General features: G+C 37.0%; 2 protein-coding genes across 3 annotated transcripts; both read left to right on the forward strand.

Moving 5' to 3' along the window:
- The first annotated feature begins 1,740 nt into the window (after positions 1-1,740).
- On the forward strand, positions 1,741-2,662 carry LOC145223743 (uncharacterized). The gene is made up of 2 exons (XM_080090135.1): positions 1,741-1,847; positions 2,073-2,662. The coding sequence occupies exons 1-2, from the start codon at positions 1,784-1,786 to the stop codon at positions 2,660-2,662; spliced, it is 654 nt and encodes a 217-aa protein (XP_079946261.1). The 5' UTR covers positions 1,741-1,783.
- A 3,381-nt stretch (positions 2,663-6,043) lies between these two features.
- Positions 6,044-11,656, forward strand: LOC145225200 (uncharacterized). Of its 2 annotated transcripts, XM_080091890.1 has the most exons (4): positions 6,044-8,963; positions 9,016-10,375; positions 10,595-11,001; positions 11,496-11,656. In XM_080091890.1, exons 1-3 carry the CDS (start codon positions 8,694-8,696, stop codon positions 10,834-10,836), a joined length of 1,872 nt encoding a protein of 623 aa, XP_079948016.1. In that variant the 5' UTR covers positions 6,044-8,693; the 3' UTR covers positions 10,837-11,001; positions 11,496-11,656. The 2 variants fall into 2 exon arrangements, with proteins under 2 accessions (XP_079948016.1, XP_079948015.1); XM_080091889.1 differs by having other exon boundaries at positions 9,016-11,001.
- Positions 11,657-12,377: the final 721 nt, after the last annotated feature.

Here is a 12,377-nt window from a genome sequence, read left to right on the forward strand (position 1 = left end):
TTTGGCGCACAAGTGCACAGCCTGTGATCGTGGAAGCACGTGTATTGAAATATCGTGTTGTACTGACAGTCGTGTTGTAACAAGTATTCGTAAAATATACTCTCAAAATAATCATTTAATAATTTGTTAAATATTTTTGCAAATGTTTGAAAACCTGTAAAGTTATTTTCCACTTGAGTTTTGATGGCTTACAAACAATGATATGAACAAAAGTTTGCTTTTAAACCAGGTGTACCATATTGCTTTTACATCGGAGCAATGAAAAATTCAAGCACTGGTTTGTTTCAATGGAACGATGGAAGTGACGTCACAACCACTCAGTGGTATATGAACGAGCCAAACAACTTTGGAGGGAACGAGAATTGTATAACCATGGGCGACACTCATAATTTTAGATCATCTTTTCCATGGTTTGATGTACCGTGCAACAAATACTTTGCCAGATATATTTGTGAGAAACCTATTCCAAGTAAGTTCCCGAAACGTATTTGTAAATTCGATTGTGACAAAAATAATACCAAATAAACTTGTTGCAATTATCTATTATTTGAAATGATAGACAGAATTTTGTGGAACAACACAAACAATTTTCGAAATTAGTAAAAGTTGTGCAAGTTGTTTAAAATTATTCTCTTTGTTTTTTATAGCAACCACGACAATGAGTACAAGAAGCAGTACAGAGGCATCAACTACTACCAAAACCATACCAACTACAACCACCCGAACAACAAAACCTGCACCAAGCATCACTACAACAACTACATCAACTACTACTGCTGCTACAACCACATCAACTACTATTACAATAAAAACCAAACCAACTGAAAAGGTCACAACAAGCACAAATGCAAAAACAACAAGTGTGACCGAATCAACCATTCCAGCCACCACAACCACGCCATCCACCACTATTAATGTAACCACACCAGTCGGAACCAGCCAACCACCCTTAGCAACCAGCACTTCAACACCGACGAGCACATCACCAGGTAACAACATTTCTCCCACTGTGGTTCTTTTTTTTAACTTTCTAATGAATATTTTTGAAAGATGCTTTTCCCGTCAAGTCTAGTTTCGTATTACTGAAGTACTAGCAAAACATTTTGCTTTTATCTATAGGTGTGCCACCAACAAGCCTTATATATGCATTGATCTTGATAGCTTCACAAAATGCCCAATTAACGCACAGTGATATACTACTTTCCCTGTTCACAATTTTAGCAATAAATCAGAAAAACCACACATAATCTTTGAAATTACACAGCATTAGCAAATATTACCAAACATTTACTCCAAATTTTAACCAGTTTAATTTCCATTTTACCACAGCGGGAGCCAAACAAAACGACTCCAACATGATTATTATTATTGCTGCGTCATGCGGCGGATTCCTCTTAGTCACAATCTGCATTGTTATTATCTGTGTGACGTCACGGAAGCGTCGCTCGAGGTAAGTGTGACGTAACATGATTCGAGTAAAACGGAAAAGCTTAAAGCAATTGGAGGATTAATAGATAGTCTAAACTGCTACTGGCATTGAAGTGCGCTTCTGCGACTTAGAGTTGTTTTTTATTTGTGTTGAACAATGTAAGTATTGCGCGTGATAAACTTTTATACCCCCATAAATGCTATTATGGTACCCTAATTAACACTATATATTCATGAGATTTTTGCAATTGTGTCCCAACTCTAATTGTTAGGGAACCACTACAACTGAATATTTAAACTAGCAATAGAGCCCGGCCTACAACTTCATCTGCCTGCTTCTTATTAACCCGTTTATATGTTTTACAGCAAACAGGCTCCAGGAGTAAGTTTGTCTGGTTTGAGGGATTATGACGTAGTAGGTGAGTATAGTTGCAATAAAAATGCAAAATATTTCTGAATGTTAAATGATCAACCTCAAATATCAAAACAACTATATAACATAGACCAATAAAGAAACTACATTAGGTCCTTGGAAAATAGGTTAACGCTAAAAGCTGGTAAAAACGTCTGTGGGGTCATAAAAATCCTACATTTTAGAAGATCAGGCACATTTAGGTAAATTTAATTTTTTCGTTTTGTGACAGATGACGAATATCAGCCCGAAGAGACGTACAGCATTCCTAAAGCAGACTTAAGCAGCTTAGCGAAGCCATCTGTACCGAATGATGACAACAGCGTACATTACGAGCCTGCACCACGTGGTAACTTTTATGACGAAACACCTGACGACAGTAATCCCTATAGTGACGTCAGAAAGTTGCCACAATCAACAAAGACACGCAACAATGACCAACAATCACATGTACCGGAGGCCACTTATAATTTGGAATACAGCACTGCGCGGCAAACCGAAACTGATGTGGAAGCTTACGACCAACTAACGCATGATAAACTGCCCTCTGAAGCGTATGACACTGTAAAGCGATCCCATAATGAGGCAGACGTTAGTTATGACCAACTAGGACATGCTGAAATATCACCAGCTGATACTTACGACACTGCACGGCCACCAGCAAGCAATTCTGTAGAATATGACCAACTTGGAAGAGTTGATATACACACTAAACCTTATGATACATTACAAAATACTGCAATGAATTCAAACATGTATAGTCAGCTCAACAAAACACAAAAGACAGACAACACTTATGACACAACGAGTCATGTTAAATAGACTTTTTTGTTGCACAAACCAAATTGACGTTGCTACGGTTTTGGATTTCGCTTTGCTGTTTTTACGAGTTTTAGCTCCTATTTTAACAATTAAAGCCATATTACTGTAAATGTATAGTTTTATAATGCAGTTGTTTTATACGTACGGCCTAATACAGCAGTTTCTAATGAAATGTAATTTTCCTTCCATTTGTTTCACAGCTTTATTTGCAATATGTGCTGCTTTGACCTTTGTGTTTGTCGTTCTGTTGACATCTAACTGTGTTTTGCCAACGTTTTATACATGTTCCCTGCAATTCAGTTTGCAATGAGTTTTGTTATACTAATTTATATTAGGTCCTAACCTTGGCAGACACAGATTGGACATTATTCCACGCAGGGATTTTGTGAAAATAAGTGATTTCACCGTAAATACTGTCGTTTTTTTACGCGATATATGATGCTGTCGTATATCAGCACAGTACACGTAAAATACTGCAAATATAACCACATTTTTTATGTCATAGAGAGGTGACCCGTTTATTTTTTGCCAGATTTGTGGCCAGATTGTTATGTAAATTAGTTTCTATGACGACAGAACCCGTGACCCTGCAGTGTCCAGCGAGCATCATATTGTTTTAATCCGTCCACCATGATTACTTGGAACTATTATAAGATCACAGTCCCAATGAACCTTCCAAAAATACATAGTTTTGTTCAGGGTCATTAGATCGCTTTAAAAAAATTTCCACACAGAAGTGCTTAACCGCACGAGACTGAATACGTAATTAACATGTCAAAATGCCACTAAAATGTCGCTTATTTCGTTTTCTCGTTCAAAACGACGCATTAAGCGGCAAAACGCTTTGTCCAAAATTGTAAGCAGGCCCGAAACCGTAACCCGGTCCAATTTCGACTTTGGCGGTTTCTCTACCCGTCCAATTGACAGAACGACAAATTATTTTAGCAGAAGCTTTGTAGTTTTCTGATCCCGCCGCTGCTATTTAGCTTACTCAGCAAAACTGCAGCCAGGCAATCAAAATCGTTGCTTAAAAAACGGGCAGCAATTTCGAAAGAACTGAACGCCTTTCTGAAGCGGCATTCCTACTGTTAAGTTGCGCAATGTTACGGATGCACTAAAGTTGGTAACAGCAGAAGGCAAAAATTGTGCCTGGCGCGTAACAAATTACGTTTACCTGTGTGTGGCACAGTAATACGTGTTTGTCAGGTCGAAACTGTTAAGTTATTTTATTATTAGCAAAGTTAACAGAAACAATACAACATTAAACGTTTTTAACCATTGTTACTCAGTTTACGTTGTTTTACTGCAAAAACAGTTGCATTTAGTACATTTAACACTAACAAAAACAAATTAAAACCAGCGTTCTAAGCGGAACGTAACTTTTCGCTTGTTAGCGCATAAAACTCCTTGTTAAACCCTTGTTACGTCACAATTGGCGATTAGATAACAAGCGAATACAAGAGATTGAAAGCTCATAGCTTTGGGATAACGACTCCCTGTTATCACGCAACGGTAACGGAACGATTTGAGCCTATTTAATTAACGCACAAAAATTTTTAAAAAGGGGGGGCTCCGGGAAATCGTTTTCCTAAGAATTTATTTAGTTTTGTTTTTCTTCTAATGTAACAATATACCTGAATTCCAACTTAAATGTAGACTAAGTTGAAAATGCTTATAAACCAAGCAATCAATGCAATTGCATAGCATTGAAATTAATAAATAGAGCTTGCCAATATCGGCTTGTTTGCCCTCTTTCTAATTGATATTCAAATTCTTGCACACACCACTATTGCACATAAAAATGTTGCAATGGCATTATCATTTCAATATAGCAAGTAGGTTGGCACGCAGCGTTCGGAGAGTTGTCTGGTTAGATCAGGGGTCACCAACCCTATGCCCGCGGGCACCTTGTCGCCCGTTTGCCCCTTTTGATCGCCCGTAGGACTAGATCAAAAATAGGAAGATGCATTTGTGGTTTGCAAAAACATGCTGCGTCTTGTATTGATTCTGTTGAAAGTAACAACAGCCACTTACTACAAAGTTGGGCGACCACCATGCCAATCGACTTTTATTAGTAAACGAGAAAATGTTGTATCATAGGAATCACATAAACCCTGGTTTTGTAAGCATGACAATGATATTACCCGCTACAAATCCTAAAATATAGGCACTTGTTTACAAATACATTTTAATTTTTGTGTATGTTATATAATATTGTAAATCTCTTTTTATCTGGTAGCCCTCGAGCTATTTAGTGATATTATGCCTTCGGCATTAAAAAGGTTGGTGACTCCCGAGTTAGATACTATACCTATAGGGGACTATTATACCTGAAGGGGACTATTATAATACTCAAACATGCCACAATTCTGCACCATCATCATCTTAAACAATCACGTCTTGTTGCCATGATATGTTTACTAACAAAACACTATTTAATTTAGATTCTTACAAAGGTTTTTCAAACTCTAAAATACGTAACAATAAATTTTTGTGGTGATTGTGGTCAATTGGTCATCGACAGCTTCCTTATCTTCAGTATTGTTAACCAACAACTCCAAAACAAGCAGATTAAAGAGCTTTTCAAAATAAATTGCAGTTACTGGTCAGTGCATAAAGCTGGTTTGAAAAGTTTATTTCTGTTCTGTGTAGTGAAAATAAAAGTGGAATGTCCGATTTGTGTTAGTATTGCCAAAGTTTTAGCTTCAACTAACTATTAATTTTTGTTTATTAGGATTTTAGGTTAGGAAACAGCAACTTTTCAAAACCTATTACATAATTAGGTCATTGGAAACTTAAATCTATTATTATTACTTCCTGTCAGGGTTGTAAGTTGGGTCGGGTTCGGGCTTATAGGTTTCATCGAAAGAACGGGCTTGATTCAACTGCTCTTTGCTCTTTTGCACATTCGTCTGACTACAATATGTAGCATGATTTTACTAGCCAGCGGAATAAGAGCAATATAGTTCTGTAATTAGAGCACAAATAGAGCACAAGTGGAAACGCAATGCACGAACAGTCGAATATATAAACACAAGAGACAAGGACACACTGTTATTAAGGTGACAAATTCGTTACACAAGAGGTGTTAGATTTATGATGAGTTGTTGACGTATCCTTACATCTGTTTCTTACATGACTTAACTATTAAACATATATCAATAGAGATAATACAATTCTAACTTGACAATAGCAAATGCAAAACCCCACAGTTGTATGCGTCGTCAATAAATGCTGGTAATATTTACACAAATATTTTTTAATTTTTTACAATTTTTCTCGTATGACTTTCAAATTAACTCTCATAACTAGTACTCCTTCGAATTTCAGGTCTTTACATCTTGTTTTTTAAATGTTATGACCGTTTTTAAAATCGGCGGTTTTATCCGAGTGCCTGCAACTGTAGCAATGCGTATTTTATATTTTTGTGTATTTTTATTTTAGCGGCACATCTGGCAATTTTGTCTTTCCTTTAAAGTCTAGCGGTCTTAGATGTCCCGTTTTCTAAAACAACACGCTCTAGCACTTACACAATCGTAAACTGTTTCTTGTAGCCGCCTTCGTTGCACAAGATTTATTTCCTTTGTTTCGGAGCGACGCCACCTTCGCTCCGAGCTACAATAATGCGTTGTCATTTAACTATATATTTGCTACTCTAGGAAATCACTAACCAACAGAGTCATTCACTTACTTACTCACTTTAGACGAAGTTATCGCCAACGTTATACTTTACGTTTGTTGTAGTTTTATATATATGTTGTTTAATAAACCTTGTTTAACGCTCTATAGTTGTTATTAGTCAGGAGTCTTCAGAGTTCTTTATTTGTGTAGTCAGATCGTGTATTTTCTTTCCTTAACTTCTAAGTTGCTAACCTAGTTACACAGCGATATAACTTATTCGCAACAGTACCTTAAATCGCAACACAACCATGCGACTGACGACTGTCAGCTTTTGCTTATGTTTTCATGCAACGTGTTCCTGTCGTAAGTTGTAATTGTAAGTCTGTTTTACGAATTTTGTGCAAGACACATAGCTGTTCTGCAAAGGTTGTTTAGTTTTAAGTTGTTTTGTTGGTATTAGTTAGTTTGAGATTTATTCTGGTTTTACCTAAAATTAAATGAAAGCACAAACCAAACATAAACAATTTGTATTTGTAAAGCCTTACTTACTTAAACACGTCAAGAGTTAATACGGAGGAGCGGTGCAATTTTTGTGAATCAGTATGACTTTCATTGACACCCTAATGTGCACAGTGGTATTGGGTACGAAAACATGCAAATTGGTACTATAGTCAATCAATTGGCATGTTTTCGGTAAATTGCATGGTTGGTAATTTTCCATGCTGCATTGTTTAATAGGTCATAGTTATGACACTGACACAACACAGAACAAAAGTCATTGACACCAAACTTGTAATAAAAAATTTGAAGGAAAATTTCTAAAGGTTGAAGAATTTTTAACATACGAATTTTACTACTGTTGTTTCAACCAGCAGAACATTGCCTAAAACAAAATCTGAGAATGGTTTATGGGTTATTGTTTAGGCTCAGAAAAAATACATCTGATGAAAAACAAAGTATTACAAATTTGTTTTTGGTTTAGCTGTGAGGGTATTGTTTTTTTTACCCCAGATTCGACAATTTTTTACCCCATTTGACTATATTAGTGCTGATTCCCTTTTGCTAGAACCTCGAGTGATGGCTCATTTTAAAGGTATGGGTGTAGAGAATAAAATTTGTAAATTGCAATCAGCTGCTTAAATTTTAGGGCCAGCGTACATCGGATGTTGTTGGGGGTGAATACATGACTCAAATTTGCTAGATCATTGTGTTTGGGCTTGTTTTGAAGCATGCGTTTAGGAGAAGACTCTGCAAGACACTTTATGGAGTACCCCTTGCGTTATGATGTTCATATCAAAGAATATTAATTTCAACCTACGCATAATAATAACTGAAAAGTACTTTTTTTTTGAAAGTTTGTGCGCTGAAAAGCTTTAAAAGCGTTGAATATTGTGTCGAAATTTCAGTATCCTATCTTTTTTAGTTTTAGCGCATTGCAATTGTTGACCAGCTTCTCTCTGGTTTTAATTGGGACAATGTTTTACTTGGCACTATCTTTGTCACAGCTGGCTGGACAGCAAAAGAGGAACCTACCATACACTTCATTTTTGTGGAGTTTTATTGCAAAGAAGATATTTTAGGCAGCACACTGATTGTTGTGTTGTTTTAGCAGTGTAATGTTTGTCCTGTGACTTGTGTAAAGGAGTTGTCCATCAACGTGTCACCCAAACCGTAATATTTACCATACCAATCCAATCTCTGTTTCTGGATCAATCAAACTATGCGCAAAAAATATGACCCTGAGCATACAGAGTCTAAAAAGTGGTGCAGGTTGGAAATGTTGTGTTTCCTAATTTTCTAAAAATCTATTTTCCAAGTTTTCTCACAGTCTGGATAAGACTAATCCAATCATTAACACAAAGCCTTGGCACTGCCGTATAAATTACTTTTTATCGTTCATGCATTAACACTGGCCAAACTATTTCAATTAAAAATAAAGTGGGGTCGAATTAGAAGTGAACAGTGAAGGAACAAATGTTGGTTGGTCTTGTCATCCTGACCCTGTGACCAATATTCGTACTTATGAGACTTGCAGTGCATGTTTTTCAGATATATAATAGTAACAATTTTGTCACTTGTGTATTTCAACAAGGGTTCCTGTTGTACTTTAGTGGCATTGGTTTCATATTTTTTTTCTTTTTGTAAGCATAGATTTAATAATAAAAATTTATGTGAAATAATGTGGTCATGTTGTGTTTCAAAACATAATGTTGTATTCAACACTTGTTGGCCTTTAAAATTGGCTCTACTTGTTGGCTCTACCTGTAGTGATACCAATATTTTGCTGTATCAAAATAAGTTGCCACAGGGAACACATCTCGAAAAAGCAGAATGTGCAACAATCACAAATAACAACCAAGTTTAACAACCCTGCAAAAATGGCATAAAAACAACTATTTTTTTCCAAACAATGGATGATGCTGGACTTCAATCAAGCCCAACCCACAGACTGGGTGACGTTGTATCCCAACCCAACGTGACCCAAGGACCGGATGATGTTGAACCCCAACCTAGCTTTGCCCAAAGAGCAGGTGATGCTGAGCCCCAATTGATGCCAAATCCAGGTGACATTGCATCCCAACTGAGCCCACCCGAAGTATACGGGCCCATGGTGCCACTGCCCTATACCAACCCCCATGTACCAGTGGCAGTGGAAGACAAAAACATGGTTTTCAACTTGGTAAGACTCATAAAATTTATCTTTTTTAGCTTTAAAACTTTTTTCTATGCAGAGAAGCGAACAAGCACCTCAGATTGGAGACACAAACATCCACACAACTGGACCAGTTTACAATGCTCCAGTTTATCAAAAACACAACACATATCATTTGACACTGCATCAAACATACGAACAAGCTCATTGTTCGACTCAGTTGCCTGCTCCACACTACTTAGATGAAAAAACTTTACCCAAACTTCCTATGACATCTCCCCCACCTGAACGAGCTCATTGCTCGTCTCAGTTGCCTGCATCACATTGTATGGGTGAAGAAACCTTACCCGAACTCACTGCAACATCTTCCTCGCAAACACAATATGGGCAAAGAGAATGCAAGCAAAAACTTATGATGTTGCTAAAACAAAGGGTGATAGGCATTGCTAGTGAACAATCGTCACTAGCTGATTTTCTGGAACGGGCAATTAGACCTGTCAACCTTGCCATTATCAGCAAACCACATCGAATTGATGACAAGTTTCAAGCAGAAGGATATCACCACAGAGAAAGAGAATTTGCAAAAGTTTTCATGAAGCCAAAAAGTGACATTTCTGCCGAAGAATTATTTCCTTGTGCAAAAGAACAAGCAAAAGAAGAAGTGGAACGTACATTCAAATCGGATGAGGTGACAGCAAAACAAGATTATGTGGAAAAACATGGAAATGTGGTCGGTGTGGTCGGACAAGCTGGAATAGGAAAGACGACCTCAGCCAAAAAGTGGGCCATGCAAGGTTTACGGGGAGAGTTGTTCGGAGAGACGTCCTTCTTCTTTTACATTGTGATCAGGCACATTGACTTTTCAAGAGAGATGACACTGCTTCAATTTCTTCTCTCATCCATGTCAATAGAATGGATTTACGATCATGAAGAACAAGATGTTCTAAGGGCCATCTGCAATGATTCAAATGTAGTGATAATTTTTGACGGTTTTGACGAGGCAAAATTTAAATCATTTTCCACAGATGTTCCTCAACCACAACTGCATTTAAAGTCGAAGGCAGAAAACTACCTGAAGCATTTGGCAGGAGGAAACTTGCTTCCGCGTGCTCGGAAGATTTTCATGTCACGACCAACTCAACTATACAAGCTTCATCCTTCATATCGACCCAGGTTCATTGTTCAAATACTCGGACTGACTCCAACATCACAAGATGAACTTGGACGTCAGATATGTGGAGACAGATACGATGATATACAACAAAAGCTGGTGGAAAACAACAATGTGTTTGCTTACTGCTATGTTCCAGTCAATTTTATATTGACTCTTGTCTACTTGATGAATTACGGTGGAGATATTCAGTTTGTTTCACTCACTCGAGTCCTTGCTTTTACTTGTTGCAAATATGTAACAACTGATCATTTAAGGGGCCAAGAAGGTGAGTTGGACAAACTAGCGCCATTGATCTATGATGCATTTTTAAACAGTGAGATCGTACTCAAGGCTACGAGATTGCAAAGAGCAGGTATCGAGGAATCCACAGCTGATGCGTTTACAAACATGTCAGTTACAACGCATGGGAATCTCAAGCTAACGATATTGGAAGGTCACAAAATTCGACATTTCCCTCACCTAATCTGGCAGGATTTTTTTGTAGCTTTCTACCTGATGATGATCATGCCCCTTGACGAGTTTGAAAATGTCCACAAAGAGCTTGCTGGCGATGAATGGGAAATTGTTTACAAGTTTGTTTTCGGGATTTGCGATCCTTTGGTCTTTGAACAACTCCAGCCACTTGTTTCTGAAAGCTCCAGGAACAATTGGGAGCAAAAGAAATCTATGCTTTTGAAATTCATCCAGTCCAAGCCAAAGCTCAGCAACATAAAAGAAGCCTTATGAGTTTGCCAGTGGGCTTTTGAGTCTAATGATCCACATATTGCTTCATCTGTGGCCTCCCTACTTCCTGATGAACTTGTCCTTAGTAAATCACGTTTTGATGATTCGTCTCTGCTGTCGGTTGACTTCGGGAATTTTTTCTTTGTGATTCAACACAGAGCGAAACCGGTAATACTGTAATTTGTAAACTGTACATTGGTTTGTCTGCTGGGCAGTTCGCGAGTTATGTATGATTATGTTTTTAACACAATGTTGCAAAACACATTTATCTTAAACGATTAAAACAATTAAAGTATGATACTTGCAATAACTTACATGAGTTTTGATGCCTTAATTTTACCAAACTATTTCCTAGTGATTTTGGTACTTGTTTAGGTTTGTTGCTTGGTTTTGAATTAATTTTATAATTATATATATGCTTTACAGTGAGATAAGGTCCTGAAACAGTATTTCAATGCGGGGAGTTTCAAATCTTGCATCGCCTTTTACATTTTGAGTCTTACATTTATCCATAGATTTCAAATTTATGTCCTTTTTTGCCTGCTGCAGTACTTCTAGCTGGGTTTAGGATTTTTCACATAACAATAATATTTTTGCCTTGCGTGATGTTTACCAGATGCCACTTGTAGCTTTTGGTACTTTACCTATTGCACTAAATCTAGCTGAAGAGACTTGACCTCTACCACAACAAGGTCTGCAACACAGGTGCAGCTTCACTAGCTCGGTGTGTTGGTGACATCGAAGAGATTATATTGAGAGAATGTGAAATCAAAGATGAGGGCTTCAAGAATCTCTGCGATGGGGTTAAAAACCTAACAAAGCCGGTAGAAACATGTTCAATTACATGTATTTATAAGTAATAATAAAAAATAATACTGATCATTTTTTTTGCATTTAGTTGTGTGACTGCAGTATGTTTTTAAGGGTTACCTTCCGTAATGCTAAATCTAATTGGCTGTTTGTTTGTTTATCCTTCTTTCTATCTTGCAGCAGTTTCCTAACATGCACTTATTTGACATCCCAAAATATCCATAAAATTACATAAATACATTCTTAACTACTATTAAACCCAAATAAGTTAGGAAAGTGTTATTAATTGCCATTTTTGTAAAAGTCAAGTCAATGTACTTCAAAGTTACCTTAAATACTTGACTGTTTGTATTCAACTTGTGTTGCTGCGAAATGTTTCTGACTAAACAAAGATCTAACTGATATTCATTTAAATGGTTTAAATTCACCCATCACCAAGTTATTTCCATTTAATCCTAACTGTATTTCTGCATCAGCATGGTAATTCGATTGTAAAAGCTTGCATGATGAAATTATGCTGTAGAATATTTTAACCTTAGCATTCAACATCTTGATAATTATGGGTCCCCTTTTTTTTCTTTTTTTTTCTCCGGTGAAGTTTGTCCATGCACTTTTGGCATGAAATCTTTGTTGGATTTGGATGAAACTTTTACAGATTGAAGATATGGTTATGTAGATGTGCCTTTTGGTTTGTTTGACTTAATTACCCCAGTATTTACCCCACCAGCCCCCTA

The sequence above is a fragment of the Phallusia mammillata genome, chromosome 4 (assembly GCF_965637545.1).
Source record: "Phallusia mammillata chromosome 4, kaPhaMamm4.hap1.1, whole genome shotgun sequence".
Lineage (NCBI taxonomy): Eukaryota > Metazoa > Chordata > Ascidiacea > Phlebobranchia > Ascidiidae > Phallusia > Phallusia mammillata.